The sequence below is a fragment of the Leptonychotes weddellii genome, chromosome 6 (genome assembly GCF_054177405.1).
Source record: "Leptonychotes weddellii isolate Sample4059 chromosome 6, ASM5417740v2, whole genome shotgun sequence".
Taxonomy (NCBI): Eukaryota; Metazoa; Chordata; class Mammalia; order Carnivora; family Phocidae; genus Leptonychotes; species Leptonychotes weddellii.
In genome coordinates this window covers 97,625,715-97,642,256 of record NC_138374.1, presented here as the reverse complement: position 1 = coordinate 97,642,256, position 16,542 = coordinate 97,625,715, and the positions used below count along the sequence as shown (strand labels likewise).

The window sequence follows — 16,542 nt, the reverse complement described above, 5'->3', positions numbered from 1 at the left end:
ATGATGTAATATATGGTGACTAACATCACAAAATAAAAAAAAATTAAAAATAAAAAGTTTGTGCACAGCAAAGGAAACAACCAATAAAACAAAAAGATAATCTACTGAGTGGGGGAAGATATGTGTAAATGATAAATCCAATAAAGGGTTAGTAACCAAAATACAGAAAGAACTTATATAACTCAACACCAAAACCCCCCAAATAACTTCCCCAAAATTAGCGGAAGACTTGACAGACCTTTCTCCAAAGAAGGCATACGCATGGCCAATAGACACATGAAAATATGCTCAACATCACTCAGAGAAATGCAGATCAAAACCACAATGAGATAACACCTCACACCTGTCAGAATGGCTAAAATAAAAAACTCAAGAAACAACAAGTGTGGGTGAGGATGTGGAGAAAAAGGAACCTTTGTGCACTGTTGGTGGGAATGCAAACTGGTACAGCCACTATGGAAAATAGCATGGAGGTTCCTCAAAAAATTAAAAATAGAGCTACCCTATGTTCACCCTACAATCCAGTAATCGCACTACTGGGCATCTACCCAAAGGATATGAAAACACTAATTTGAAGGGATATATGCACCCCTATGTTTACTGCAGCATTATTTATAATAGCCAAACTATGGAAACAGCCCAAGTGTCCACTGATAGATGAACGGATAAAGAAGATGTGATAAACACACAAACACATGCAAGAATATTATTCAGCCATAAGAATGAAATCTCACTATTTGCAACCTGTATGATTTAGAGAGTATAATTCTGAAGGAAATAAGCTAGTCAGAGAAAGACAAATATCATATGATTTCACTCATATGTGGAATTTAAGAAACAAATGAACAAAGGAAGAAAAAAAGACAAACCAAAAAACAGAATCTTAACTATAGAGAACAAACAGATGGTTACCAGAGGGAAGGTGGGACAGGAGATGTATGAAATAAGTGAAGGGGATTAGGGGTGCACTTGTCTTAGTGAGCACAGAGTAATGTATGGAACTGTTGGATCACTATATTGTACACCTGAAACTAATATAGCACTGTATGTTAACTATGCTGGAATTAAAAAAAAAAAAAAATTCCCAGAACTGAAAAACTCAAGTTTCTTAAAGGTCTCACAGATTACCCAGGGACAGTGAACTAAAAAAGATGAATTAATACACATATTATCACAAAATTTTAGAATATTGGGTAAACAAAGGATATGTTAAGACCATTCATAGGAGAAAAAAAATCACAAAGGATTAGATATAAGAACAATAGCAAAGGGGTGCCTGGGTGGCTCAGTCAGTTGAGCATCAGTCAGACTCTTGGTTTCAGTTCAGGTCATTATCTCGGGGTCATGAGATGGAGCCCCAAGTTGGGCTCCATGCTTAGCGCTGAGTCTGCTTCAGATTCTTCCTAGCCCCTCCACCCCCCGCTCCTTCATCTGCTCCTGTGCACTCTCTCTAATAAATAAATAAAATCTTAAAAAAAAAGAAAGAATAGCAGACTTCTCAATATTAATATTGGAGGCTAGAAGACAATGAATAATAATACCTTAAGCATTCTGAAGAAAAACGATTTACAACCTACAATTCTATACGTGGCCACACAATCCTTCTCAGGAAGCTAAAGAAAAAAGTGCTCATTCAAAACAAGAAAACAGACAAAGATAATGGAAAAATATATTAAGGTTCAGATATAGGAGATTCATCAGGAGGAGAAAGCCAAAGCAAATTTCCAGGATGCCAGCTAAAGGCCTTCAGTGGACTTAAAAATAAACCACCCAAAGGAGAGCAGGAGCACTGTCTCCAGGGTGAAACTGGAACCCAAGGTTACCTGATGTACTTACCCCATATAGAAAGCACTGAAACTGTAGCAGAGTTTAGGAATGGATTATGAAAAATGAACATATACAAAAAAGGAAACAAAAACAGTAATTATTAATTCCAGAGTTATCAAAGAGTTGCATACAAAAAGAAACATTATGGCGGCATATTAACTGGTTCATCTGTGTTGAAGCAGCCTTCTAAGATAGCAGCAAATGACCTCTGTCGCCTGGTATTTGTATGCTTGTGTAGTCCCCTTCTTCCCCTTCTTCTCAAGTGTGAGATCACTGGATCTAGTTCATTTCTAATTACTAAAATATGGCAAAAATGATGGATAGTATTAGATTAGGTTATGAAAGACCATGACTTCTGTCTTGCTTTCTCTCTGGTTCTTGCTGGATCATTCTGACGAAGCAAGCTGCCATGTTGTGAGCTGCTGGATGAAGAGGAATGTATGATTAGGAACTGAGGAAGCCTCTGAGCAGCCAGCAAAGTGCTGAGGTCTTCAGTCTAACAACCTACAAGGATCTGAATCTAGGCCATAGTCATGTGAATAAACTTGTAAGGAGATCCTTCCCCAGTCAGGCTTCGATTGCAGTCTTGGCAAACACCTTAACCACAGCCTTGTGAGGGACCCTGAGCTAGTCGACCCAGCTAAGCCATGTCCAGATTCTTAATTCAGAAAAACTATGAGATAATACTGTTGTTTTAAGTCATTAAATGTTGGAGTATTTTGTTACACAGCAATAGATAACTAATACAACTTGTGAACAATAATTTTATATTTATAAAAATATAAACACTGAATAATGATTTAGCTAACACTAGAGTGGAAGCACATGCATGTAACTGGGTTGGTTTAAGAAGCTGAATACTCTTCTTCCATGGAAGGAAGTTATAGGTAGTTTAAGCATGCCATTTAGAAACAGGGATGTAAATATTAGAAGAAACAGCTGTGAGATTTTAGCTGACAACTTTAGGGAGTACGGCAGGGATCTTTATTTCATTAAGACTATGGAACTGAGGCACCTGGTGGCTCAGTTAAGTGTATGCCTTCGGCTCAGGTCAAGATTCTGGGGTCCTGGGATCGAGCCCCACATCAGGCTCCCTGCTCAGCAGGGAGTCTGCTTCCCCCCTCCCTCTGTGCTCTCTCTCTCTCAAATAAAAAAAAAGACTAGGGAACTAGTTGACTTTTAAAAGATGTATTACAAGTTGATAAAATTATAGAAATTTCTAAGTGAGCTGACTTCTTTAAAAGACATACTCATTTACACTCTTTAAGTCCTACCTGACTGCAAGCAAAATGCAGAAAATAAATCATTTCCTTACAGCAATTTATTAAGTCAAAAATCCTTGGGGTGCCTGGGTAGCTCAGCTGGTTTCTGCCTTCGGCTCGGGTCATGATCCCAGGGTCCTAGAATCAGGCCCTACATTGGAGTCTTCCTGCTTAGCAGGGAGCCTACTTCTCCCTCTTCCTCTGCCACTCTCCCTCTCTCTCTCAGATAAATAAATAAAAATCTTTAAAAAAATCCTTTAAAATGTTTGTTTAAAAAAAAACTACTGTAGGTAAAAGTCTAAAAGTATAAAGCAAAATGAAAGACTTCTGTCAGAGAAGAAAAGGAGTTAGATTTTTATGGATTTGGGATCAAATTTGGGCAGAGTGTATTTGACTTTAGCTACTTGTTGATAATGTAAAACACAATACAGTGAGAGATGAAAGATAAACAATTCAATGTAAGAACTGATTCATCATTTCTAAGGCAAGAATACCATCAGTAATACTGGGTATAAGGTAAAATGAAACACTGAGATTCTTTTTTTTTTTAATGTGAGGTGAAATCCACATGACTGCTATCCTTTTAAACACTTAGGATGTCTATTATTTTTTATATGAGGGAAACCTGAATTAGGAAAAATGAAAAAAGAAACCACAGGCCACTAAACCATTTTCTTAGTTATCCAGGAGAACCAAAACTTTCCAAAGTTTCATCAAAGATATTTCTGAAAACCTGCATTATATTTTATTCATTTATTTTTAAATATTTTATTTTTTTTAAAGATTTATTTATTTTGGAGAGAGAGAGAGCACACACCCACGTGCACAAGTGGGAGAAGGAGAGAGAACCCCAAGCCTGCTGCAGGACTCGATCTTACAACCCTGAGATCATGACCTGAGCTGAAACCAAGAGTTGGATGGTCAACTGACTAAGCCACCCAGGCGCCCCTTTTATTTTTAAGTAATCTCTACACCCAACGTGGGGCTCGAACTTACAACCCTGAGATCAAGAGTTGCAAGCTCCACTGACTGAGTCAGCCAAGTGCCCCAAAAACCTGTATTTTAAAAAGCCAGAGTGGATTCTTTAACTCTTCTGATTCTGTTGTATTAAAAACAAGATTAGGATGGTGGGCTGAGCATTGAAACCCAACTTCTTTTTTTTTTTTCCAACTTCTCTTCTTATTCTAAATCTCTAGATATGACAGAAAAGATTTTTTTTTTAAAGATTTTATTTATTTGACAGAGAGAGATGGAGTGCGAGCACAAGCAGGGGGATTCGCAGTCAGAGGGAGAAGCAGACCCCTCCCCCCAGCTGGAGCACAGAGCCTGACGACATGAGGCTCAATCCCAGGACACTAGGATCATGACCTGAGCTGAAGGCATCTTAACTGACTGAGCCACCCAGGTGACCCAGAAAAGATACTTTTATGAATAATTCCTAGATAGTGCCAGCACACATCCCAAATTGTTCCGTACTTTCTGAAAGCCTAAAAGCTGAGACATCATACTACTGGAAAGAAAACCACACTGGAGAGAATAGCTATTAGAGGCAGAAAGAGCCTTAGGAGGATATTCGAACTTACAATGAAAAGATGAGTGCAACCGGAGTGGCTCTAGAGCAACAGCTGCAGGGGTCGTTTAGAAAATTGTACTTGAAACAGCTAATTATATTACTCTAATTCATGATTAGTACATTACAGACAATATCTGCCTCCAGTTTGAGGTGATGAAGATGGGTTTAGGTTGGAGAAGCAAGATAGTGCCCTACGTCTGATGAAAAATACTCATCTACAGACTCCGAAAGCTCAATGAATTCCAGTTAGGATAAACATAAAGAGATCCACTCAAACATATTGTAACTAAACTGCTGAAAGCCACAAAGAGAAAATCTTGAAAGCAGTAAGAGAAAAATAATTTATCAAGTACAAGGGAACAAAAATACAAGGACTGACTGACTTCTCATCAGAAATAATGGAGGCCAAAGGGCACTGGAATGCTTATATTCAAAGTGCTGAAAGAAAAAAACTGTCAGCCAGTAATTCTACATTCAGAAAAAATATCCTTTAAAATGGAAGGTGAAATAAAGACATCACCAGATAAATAAAAACTGGGAGAGTCTGTTGCAGAAATAGTAAAGGAGGTTCTTCAGGTTGAAAGGAAATGAAATAGAGTAACTTGAATAAAATAGGACTAAAGAGCACTGGAAAGGTAATTATGTGGGTAACTATAAAAGATACGTGTGTGTGTGTGTATTCTCTCTTTTCCTGTCTTAATTTCTTTGAAAATCATAATATTTAAAAAATAAATATAATACTATATCGTTTGATTGGATCACCATAGATGTAATTAATATAAGACAAAAATAGCCTATAAGGGGAGAGGAACATAAAATTACATTAGAGCAAAGTTGCTAGCTTTTGTCAGTCTTCAGTCAATATTAACCTGAGGTAGCTCAAGATAAGTTAAAGGTGTATACTGTTAATCCCTGGAGAAACCATTAAGAAAATAACTGAAAAATATATAGCAAAAAAATCAGCAGAGGAATTAAGAGGACACACTAAAAATATGTCTAACATTAAAAAAGGCAACAAAGGTGAAATAGAACAACAAAAAGATGTAAAAGACATAAAAACAAATAGCAAAAGAGTGGACATAAAGCCAACCATTTCAATAATGACATTTAGTAGGAACTGTCTAAAACTCTCATCAAGGGGCGCCTGGGTGGCTCAATTGTTAAGCGTCTGCCTTTGGCTCAGGTCATGATCAGGGTCCTGGGATCGAGCCCCGCATGGGGCTCCCTGCTCAGTGGGAAGCCTGCTTCTCCTTCTCCCACTCCCCGTGCTTGTGTTCCCTCTCTCGCTGTGTCTCTGTCAAATAAATAAAATCTTAAAAAAATAAAATAAAATAAAACTCTCATCAAAAGGTAGAAATGAAGAGACTGGATAAAAAAGTAAGATCAAAGATGACACTTACGGGGGTGCCTGGGTGGCTCAGTCGGTTAAGCGTCTGCCTTCGGCTCAGGTCATGATCCCAGGGTCCTGGGATCGAGCCCCGCATCGGGCTCCCTGCTCAGCGGGGAGCCTGCTTCTCCCTCTCTCTCTGCTGCTCCCCCTGCTTGTGCTCTATCCCTCTCTCTCTCTCAAATAAATAATAAAATCTTAAAAAAAAATTTTTTTTAAAAAGATGACACTTATGGATTGAAAGTAAAAGGATGAGAAAAATATATATGTCAATAGTAACTACAAAGTTGTGTTTATATTAATATCAGATAATATAAGCTTTCAGACAAATACCACAGAGATAAAGATGGATATTTCATAATGGTAAAAGGGCCATACATGAAGAATATAAAACAATTACAAATCTGTCTGAACATTTCTAGAGATAAAATGATAGTTAAAGACAGGCTAAGGAATTCTACCATAGACATAATAATACAAAGGTAAGACAAATATTAGAATTAAATAAATATTTAAGAAAACTCTCTTAAAATGAAAGATTTGAAACTCTGAAGGTGTACACCGTGATTTAGGAACACTTATCCTAAAAAGATATACCCTAGTAAAGTTACTGGACTTCAAAAATAAATATTCCTTTGGGCAGCCAGGCAAAATAATCATGTCACATGAAAGAAGGAAAAGTTACTATAATATTCAGTGACAGATGACAACATAAACACTTTTACAAGGCACTCAAAGAAACTCTAAACTCTTTTAAGTATAAAGGCTATGGGTAGTGAGCTTTAAACATGCAAGAAATCAAGCAGTATTCTGCCCACTCTTGACTAAACTCAGAAAGTTAGATTTAGTAAATTAAGAGATGATTAGAGAAATTATGGCAAAAAGAGTGATGATGATTATTAAACACGTTTAATGTATAGATTTTATTGGCACAATAGAATATAAACATTACATATTCTAATAACATATAAATGGTATAATGAGCACAAACTGGGAAGGGAAAATGGAAAATGGGAGGGTGATTACCTCATTTATGATGCCAAGAAGCCAAACTATATTACTTAAAACCAAAACAATTCAAATTTTGGAATACATATTTACTACTACAAAAGTAAAACATTAAGAAAGGTAATAAATGAACAATAGGACAGATAAACCAGTATCTAAGGTAGTCAAGAGAGAAGTCAGAAAGAACAAGTATTAAAAATTAAAAAAAGAGGGCGCCTGGGTGGCTCAGTTGGTTAAGCGACTGCCTTCGGCTCAGGTCATGATCCTGGAGTCCCTGGATCGAGTCCCGCATCGGGCTCCCTGCTCGGCGGGGGGTCTGCTTCTCCCTCTGACCCTCCCCCCTCTCATGTGCTCTCTCTCTCTCATTCTCTCTGTCTCAAATAAATAAAATCTTAAAAAAAAAAAAAAAATTAAAAAAAGAGAATATAACCACAGAAACCAAGAAAATTAAAAAGAACCATTAGATACCACTTGCCTCAACTCTATGTAAATAATTCAGAAAAGCTAAAGCTATCCTGTTCCCAACAACTAAAAAGGAAAAAAAAGGGCAAAGTTCCAAATTCTTTCCAAGTTTAAACAGATTCCAAAGCCCAATCAAAATTATGCTAAAAAGGAAAACTATACACCATCTCATTTATGAATATTAAAACAAAATTTAAAAAATTAACAAATAGAATCTATCTTAAGAAAATACTTCCTGACCGAGTAGTTTATTCTAGAAGGGCAGAACGGTTCAATACTGGGAAATTTTATTAAAACTAATCAAATCAACAGACCTAAGAAGAAACACCACATAATCATCTCCACAGGTGCTGAAATACATGACAAAATTCAGCATCTTTGCTAAAATACAATAAAACTGGAAATGAAGGATACTTTCTTAACATGAAAAACGATAGGTATCTCAGATCCATGCTTGAATCAGAAAGGACCAGAGAGAACCAAAGCAACATGACAGGATGCCTTCCATTCTCACTAACACCGTAGCAAAAGTCCTTGCACAAATGAAAAGCATACTAGGTTATTAGGAAATCTGAAAATCACAACAGTATCTATCCTCCTTAATAAAATCAAAATAAAATACTAGCTGTCTATTCATTTACTCTTTTATTAAGAAAAAAGGAAGATCCTTTACCAGGAACACTCCAAAAATAGAGCTTTGAAGAGGGACTGCTGTAACAGATATTAAACACTAAAGAGCCTCTGTAATCAAAACAGTGCAGTAGAGGTGTATGAATAGATATTCAACCACTGGAACAGAATAGAAAATCCAGAAACAAACTCAAATATATTCTTTAGTATAAGAAAAAAATGGTATTCTCACATTGGTGGAGAAAGGTGAATTATTCAATAGAACATAACCTACCCTGAATATAGAAACATGAAAATTCTTTCTAAATATAGACAAAATCCAGAATACATAAAATTCAATTAACTTTATAACAGCAACAAACTTCTGCATATGAAAGATTAAAAAAAACAGATTTCAACAGAAGTCACAAAATGAGAAAAAATATTTGCAACTCATATCACAAGGGTTAAACTCTAATATGTAAGGAATTCTTAAAAATCCATACTAAAACATGCCAAGAATCTAACAGAAAACAATGGGCATCTGTTTCTATGCCCCAGAAAAGCAAAACAGAAACAGCTTTGTAAGGGCATAAGCTTCATCTTTTTCTTTGATCCCCATGCCTGGCATATAGTAGAGGCTCAGTAAATGTTTACTGAAGGAATTTTATAACGGATGGTTTTTATATTAAGCCAGAAACATGATAATTATTTTTATAAAATTAGTGATTTGAAACACCCTAGACAAAGAAGTAATCTGACTTATGTTCCTAAAATTAGTGACAGTGGAAACTAAGTTATTTCTAGATGTTTCAAAAGAGGGCAGAGCTAGAGAGCATAAATTGTAGAGCATGAGTAAATAACTTTAATAAACTCACACGAATGTCTTGTCTGTTGATGAAAGGAAATCCAGTATAGGAAATAAAGTTAGCACTGTAATCTTTAAAATCAAAGGACAACAATATGTGTAATTAGGGATGTGATAACGACTTATTCATTGGAGGCTTATACATAAACACAATATACAGTCAAGAGAAATCTGAATTTACCTTCTACCATATTACCATCCTTCTGAAAAATTCTCTCTTCACACCACTGACAATGGATCAGGTACTGAATCTTCTTGGCTGTCTCATCTGCAGAGGTAGGCCCCCTCAAAACTCTCACGACAACCAACACAAAATGTTCCAGAGCCACTGCAAACAGTACCTCAATGCCTTTGTTACATCGGGCTGCAGCTCTGGAAAGAAATTTTTCAAGTTATTTTGGGGGCTTATCATTTTTCTTTGTTTGGCATTATATTGACAATACTAACCTGGACAGGAAACCATGGATGGGTTATGGGAAAATAAGGAAAGTTCAATTCTTAGTAGCAGTGTTTTTAAAAAATCATTACTGTAACTTTTACACAAACTGAAACATGGGTAACAAAGGATGCTTGGCAGAATCTTTAGTAACTAGACAATCTCCATTATGGTATCCTCTCAGTAAGACTACATCCTCTGATTTTCAGTGTCACTTTGTTTCTTGTCATCACCACCACCCTTCTTCCTTTTTATCTACTCTTTTCTATAAAAGCTTCTTCCAAACAATGATTATTGAGGACTAACTACATGCAGGCTAGTATGTGCTGAATGTTCAGTGAAAAATGAATAGGCAAAGTTTTTGCCACTATTAATTTTATAGACTTCTGGATTAAATTCTAATTGATACACCATTTATGTACTTAGTTTTCCCTCTGCAGTTGTATGTACTTAGTTCATATGTATTAATTTCAACTTGCTGATATTACATCATAAACATTTTTAAGTATATACAATAGGTCCTTGGTGTGTATACATACTGGATATCAGAGTTTTCAGATAGTTAGGAATAACACCAAAGGTATATGAAGTCTACTATAATCCGTAATATGTTGAGGTAGGAATTTCAATCTAAATGCTGTGAACCCAGTGTTGAGGCTAGTGAACGAACTGGCTAATCATGCATTATCTATACTCTCAGGGTCAATTTATATAATATTATTCTTCTAGCAGAATATTCTGAATAAAGTGGGTGCTCAAAAAAAGAAAAAGCCTTTCTTTAACTGTTTAGAAATCCTGATGAAAAACAGAACTTTTTGTTTTGTAGGTAAGATCATTTTGCAGAATCAAGTTTATAAGCCATCATTTTAAAAGTTTATTTATGTTTATTTTTATTTTTGTTTTAGTAATCTCCACTCAATATGGGGTCTGAACTCACGACCCTGAGATCAAGAGTTACATGCTCCATCGATTGAGCCAGCCAGGCACCCCTATAAAGCCATCATTTTATTCAAACTATGTAAATAAAGGAAATGAAACAGACATAAAACAAACGATTTTTTGGGTGCTGGGGTGGCTCAGTCGGTTGAGCTCCAACTCTTGATTTCGGCTCAGGTCATAATCTCAGGGTTGTGGGATTGTGCCCCACACTGGGCTCCATGCTTGGTGCAGAATCTGCTTGAGATTTTTCTCTCCCTCTGCTCGAGCTCTCTCCCTCCCCTCCCTCTAAAAAAAAAAAAAAAAAAAATCAAATCAATCAATCTTAAAAAAACACCAAAAAAACAAAAACAAATTTTTCTGGGCACTTAGGTGTCCGACTTTTGAGCTCAGCTCAGGTCTTAATCTCAGGGTCATGAGCTCAAGCCCTGTGTTGTGCTCCATGTTGGGCATGGCACCTACTTAAAAATGAATAAATAAATATAAAATAAACCCCACCCACAAAACCCCGAATTTTTCTAAATCTAAAAACAACGTTTGCATTTTCTTTTCATGGTGCTATCCCCCATCTACCCTACATTGTTAAAATAACTGATTTGACATTAACTTTCATTTTTATCTCTTCTTTCTTAAATTAATTTTTTTATTAACTTTTTTTTTCAATTAACATATAACATATTATTTGTTTCAGGGGTACAGGTCTGTGATTCATCAGTCTTACACAACTTACAGCACTCACCATCACCCAGCCACCCCATCCCTCCCACTCCACCCCCCACTCCAGCAACCCTCAGTTTGTTTCCTGAGATTAAGAGTCTCTTATGGTTTGTCTCCCTCTCTTAAACTAATTTTAATAAAACTTTTCATTGGAGAGTAAACTATTTTAGGCACAAAACTTTTAAATCAAATTATAACAAAAACGTTAGATTACCAAACAAATCAAGATTATGGACACGAATACAGAATTTGCACTTTGTGCATATTTTGAAAAATGCAACTGGCACTTTTTGTAATATTATCTCTATCATATGCCCAAATATACTAGGTACGTTGTTGTCAATCTGGTACCTTGCCACTGCAGCTACAACAATTCTGGCCGCTAGTTCCTTGTAATATTCAGTTCGGACAATATTACAGCCGTAGTGACGCCGGGCAACATGCTGTGCCTTGGCATATAAAGAACTGATATCTGTAGAAGTCACTGAAACTATGCCAAGGTTTCTTATATTTCTGAATGCAGAATCTAGATAGTTCACAGATGTTCCAAAAGGGTCTAGGTGTCTAAAATCAGAAAGAATACATATTTAAAATCTTACTAGTAATCAAAATGGTACCACTATCATTATGTCTAATGATAAAATTCCATGGATTCAAAAGTACTTTACAAATCAATTTTAAATATATAATTCTGTTTTTAAATTAAGTAATAAAATGATCATATGATACGTCAGACATATAAAAGTGAATCAGGCTTAGAAGAAAATTGTCATGCCTGGGAATTTTATTTCAAATGCTAGAAAATGTACTTATTGCATTCCTTAGGCCAATGGAAAAAACTGTATTAATGCAAATAAACAAACAACAGGCTTAGTCCCCCCACCAAAAATCCAGGCCAGTTTAGAAAGTGACAAACACACACACACATACACAAAAAGTGACACAGCAAATTTTTTTCACTTACATGAAATCAAAGGATCTCAAATGCATCAGTACATTGGCGTCCATTTTGGTCACCTTAATATTACCAAGGTCTTCCTCTCCTTCTTCAAGAATATCATCACTCTCTTCCTTTTCCTTACTGTCCACCACCACTTTCAATTTGTTTAAATGGCAGTTTTCCTGAATCAGTGTCACAGAGTTCTCATTCAAGTCATTAATTGTAACCTTAACTGCACTTCCAAGATGTTTTGCCCATTGTAATCCCATTATCCCTTAAAAGAAATGTGAAGGAAAATGAATTTTAAATTATAGTAATTAAAGAATAAAAACAGTATATAATAAATATTTTATAAAAACAAAACCAAACTGTTTCAAAATCTTAATATTTTCATAAATAATTCTTTTTTTACTTTCTCACTACAAAGCCTCTGAAGAAAAGCTACCACACACACACACACGCACACACAAAATGTGTCTAACAGATTTTCATTAATACTTTTTCTAAAGCTTTTCTGTAACACGTATTCAAATAAAATAACCATATTTGTTCTGATTATTTTGGGGAATAGGTTTTCTTTGTAAAAATTTCTTACAATGGAATGCTTTTTTCAAACAAAATCTTACAGAGAAACCAATATACAATATGAGTAAGAGTGGAGTTACTCTGCTTGGGGGATGGGAAGTTGAAACTCCTCCTGCTGCAGTTTACCTAATGCACCAAAATACGAAAACAACTTTAGTGGACCACCATTTTTTCAACCATTTTTTCAAACACTGTACAACAGCATCATTGTGAATTAAACAAAACAACTCTGTATATGTAAGCAAATGATCAGGAATTCAGACAAAGAAAGTCTCTCCTCACAGGCTCCCTACACCTCCTGGATTAGTGCTGTAAGGGCCATTCGTTGCAATACAGGAGATGGTCGCACAGGCCCAGCCGCTGCGGATTAGAACCCTCTCTGTGCTACAAGTCCTGGCCAAAGTCTCCACTCACGTGCCTCATAAACGTAAACATTTAACATCTACTATGTGCCACGGTCTTTACAAATATTTTCAGGTTCTCATAACAAGCTTGTGGTTAGTTCTAATATTCACATTTTTATTTTTATTTATTTATTTATTTATTTTTTTTGAGAATGAGAGAGAGTACATGAGAGGGGGGAGGGTCAGAGGGAGAAGCAGACTCCCCGCCGAGCAGGGAGCCCGATGCGGGACTCGATCCCGGGACTCCAGGATCATGACCTGAGCCGAAGGCAGTCGCCCAACCAACTGATCCACCCAGGCGCCCTAATATTCACATTTTTAGAGATGGGAAAGCATGCAAACTGACTGCTATGAACTGATTTAAGTTTACAAAGGAACATTACAAGAAAGGACTGAAAAGCTCAGACATTAGCTTTAATGATTTCAGGTGACAAAATAGTTCATTGCAGCAGTATTCACCATAGCCAAGACATGGAAACAACGTTAAGTGTCCACTGATGGATAAAGAAAATGTGATATATGCACACACACACAAAATTACTATTCAGCCATAAAAAAGAAGAAAATCCTGCCACTTATGACATCATGGATGGACCACTGGGGCACTATGTTCAGTAAAATGTCTGAGAAAGACAAATACTGTATGATCGCACTTATATGTAGAATCTAAAAAAAACCAAACTCATAGAAAGAGATCAGATTTGTAGGTTGCCAGAGGTGGGGGTGGGGGGGTGGATAGAGGGTGGAAGAATTGGGTGAAGATGGTCAAGAGTCCAAAGAAGATATACAGATGGCCAACAGACACATGAAAAGATGCTCAACATCACTAATGATGAGTAAAATGTAAATAAAAATGAGATATCATCCTTATACCTGTGAGATGTGGGTGGGGGGGGGATAGAGGGTGGAAGAATTGGGTGAAGATGGTCAAGAGTCCAAAGAAGATATACAGATGGCCAACAGACACATGAAAAGATGCTCAACATCACTAATGATGAATAAAATGTAAATAAAAATGAGATATCATCCTTACACCTGTGAGAATGGCTACAATCAAAAAGACAACTGTTGGAGGGAGGAGCAAGATGGCAGAGGAGTAGGAGACCTAAATTTCGTCTGGTCCCAGGAATTCAGCTAGATACTTACCAAACCATTCAGAACACCTACAAACTCAACAGACCGAAGAAAAGAATAGCAGCAATTCCATGAACAGAAAAGCAACCACTTTCTGGAAGGTAGGATGTGTGGAGAAGTGAATCTGAGGCGATATATGGGAAGATAAGACCACGGGGGAGGGAGCCTCCGTCAGTCGCTACTGGCAAGTGATAGAGCCGCGGGACACAAAATCGGAACTTTTAGAAGTCCGCTCCACTGAGGAACGTCGCTCCACTGGCTAAGCAGGGGGTGGAACCCTAGCTGGGACAGTGTGGTCTCAGGACCCTCGGGGTCACAGAAAGACCAGGGGTGCCTGAGTGTGGCAGAGCTCCCAGGTATCGGAACAGGGAAGCCAGCTGCAGAGATGGAGCCGAGGCGCGGGCTCTCAGCTTGGGGTTGCCATAAACCGTGATCCGCGGCACAGTCAGGCCACTGCTCTTCCAGCAGGGACCCAACAAGTGGCAGATCTGGGGAGACTCTCCTTCCTCCCCCAGGAGGAGCGGCGCAGCAGCGCACCGCAGGGATCTGCTGGGTTTGGAGACTCCACACAGGGTCCAGTGCCAGGGATAGAAACACTCGGTCACAGGCCAGGGGAGCACAGAGTGCAGCCGGAGACCAGGGAGATGGGAGTGACTGACTGCTTTTCCCTGGAGGCGCACTGAGGAGTGGGGCCCCGAGTTCTCGGCTCCTCCTGGACCAGAGATTGGGAGGCCGCCATTCCTCACTCTTATCCTTCAAAGCTGTATGGAAAGCTTGCAGGGAACAAAAGCTCCTGAGAGCAAACCCGAGCAGATGACTTAGCCTGGACTCGGCAAGGGCGGGGCAATTCCACCTCCAGCAAAGACATTTGGGAACCACGGCAAAAGGCCCCTCCCCCAGAAGATCAGCAAGAACAGCCAGCCAAGACCAAGTTTACTGACCAATGAGAATGGCAGAACTCCAGCACTAGGGGAACACAGCACATAAAACTCATGGATTTTTTCCCATGATCCTTTAGTCTTTCAAAGTTAATTTTTAAAATTTTCTTTATTTTTTCTTCTATTTTTTTAGTTGAATTTTTCTTCTTTCCTTTTTCAACCAACATCTTATCAATTCCTTTTTTAAAACCTTTTTTAATTTTCATTTTTACAGTCATATTCTATCCCTTCATTGTAGTTAACCTTATTTTTTGTATATATATATATGTTTTTTTTTCTTTAAAATTTTGTGATACAGTTTCCTCTAACAGACCAAAATATACCCTAAATCTAGTGTAAGACGTTGGCCTAGTCTCCTGCCTGATCACATTCTCTTTTTTCAACCAACTTCTTAACAATTTCTTTTTAAAAATCTTTTAAAATTTTCATCTTTACAGTCATATTCCATCCCTTCATCGTACATACCCTTATTTTTTTATATATATATAAGATTTCTTTCTTTAAAATATTGGGAAGCAATTTCTTCTAACAGACCAAAATACACCCAAAATCTAGTGTGTGGCTCTGTTCTATTAACCAGCCTGATCATATTCATTTTCCTTCTTCTTTTTTTTTTTTCCCTTTCTTTTCTCCCGGTTTCGGGTCTCTTCTGATTTGTTTAGCGTATATTTTTCTGGGGTCATTGTTACTCTGTTAGCATTTTGTTCTCTTATCCATCTATTCTCCTCTGGACAAAATGACAACACGGAAAAACTCACCTCTAAAAAAAGAACAAGAGGCAGTATTGACTGCCAGGGACCTAATCAATACAGACATTAGTAAGATGTCTGAACTAGAGTTCAGAATGACCATTATAAAGATACCAGCTGGGCTTGAAAAAAGCATAGAAGAGGGGCACCTGGGTGGCTAAGTTAGTTAAGTGTCTGCCTTTGGCTTGGGTCATGATCCTGGGGTCCTGGGATCGAGCCCCGCATCAGGCTCCTTGCTCAGCGGGAGTCTGCTTCTCCCTCTCCCTTTGCCCCTCCCCTGCTTGTCTCTCTCTGTGTCAAATAAATAAATTAAATCTTTAGGGAAAAAAAAAGAAAAAGAAAAAAGCATAGAAGATATTAGAGAATCCCTTTCTGGAGAAATAAAAGAACTAAAATCTAACCAAGTCGAAATCAAAAAGGCTATTAATGAGGTGCAATCAAAAATGGAGGCTCTAACTGCTAGGATAAATGAGGCAGAAGAGAGAATTAGTGATACAGAAGACCAAATGATGGAGAATAAAGAAGCTGAGAAAAAGAGAGATAAACAATTACTGGATCACGAGGGCAGAATTCGAGAGATAAGTGATCCATAAGACGAAACAATATTAGAATAATTGGGATCCCAGAAGAAGAAGAAAGAGAGGGAGGGGCAGAAGGTATACTGGAGCAAATTACAGCAGAGAACTTCCCTAATTTGGGGAAGGAAA

At 37.5% G+C, this 16,542-nt stretch overlaps 1 protein-coding gene across 2 annotated transcripts in view; it reads right to left on the bottom strand.

The window, feature by feature from the left end:
- Window positions 1–16,542, bottom strand: part of TRMT1L (tRNA methyltransferase 1L) — a 52,084-nt gene that overhangs the window by 16,527 nt on the left and 19,015 nt on the right. For both annotated transcript variants that reach the window (XM_081824712.1, XM_081824713.1), the window contains 3 exons: window positions 12,050–12,299; window positions 11,437–11,649; window positions 9,178–9,368 (listed from right to left, as the gene is read on the bottom strand). In XM_081824712.1, coding sequence (XP_081680838.1) covers window positions 9,178–9,368; window positions 11,437–11,649; window positions 12,050–12,299 — 654 coding nt within the window. The remainder of the gene's footprint in view (window positions 1–9,177; window positions 9,369–11,436; window positions 11,650–12,049; window positions 12,300–16,542) is intronic.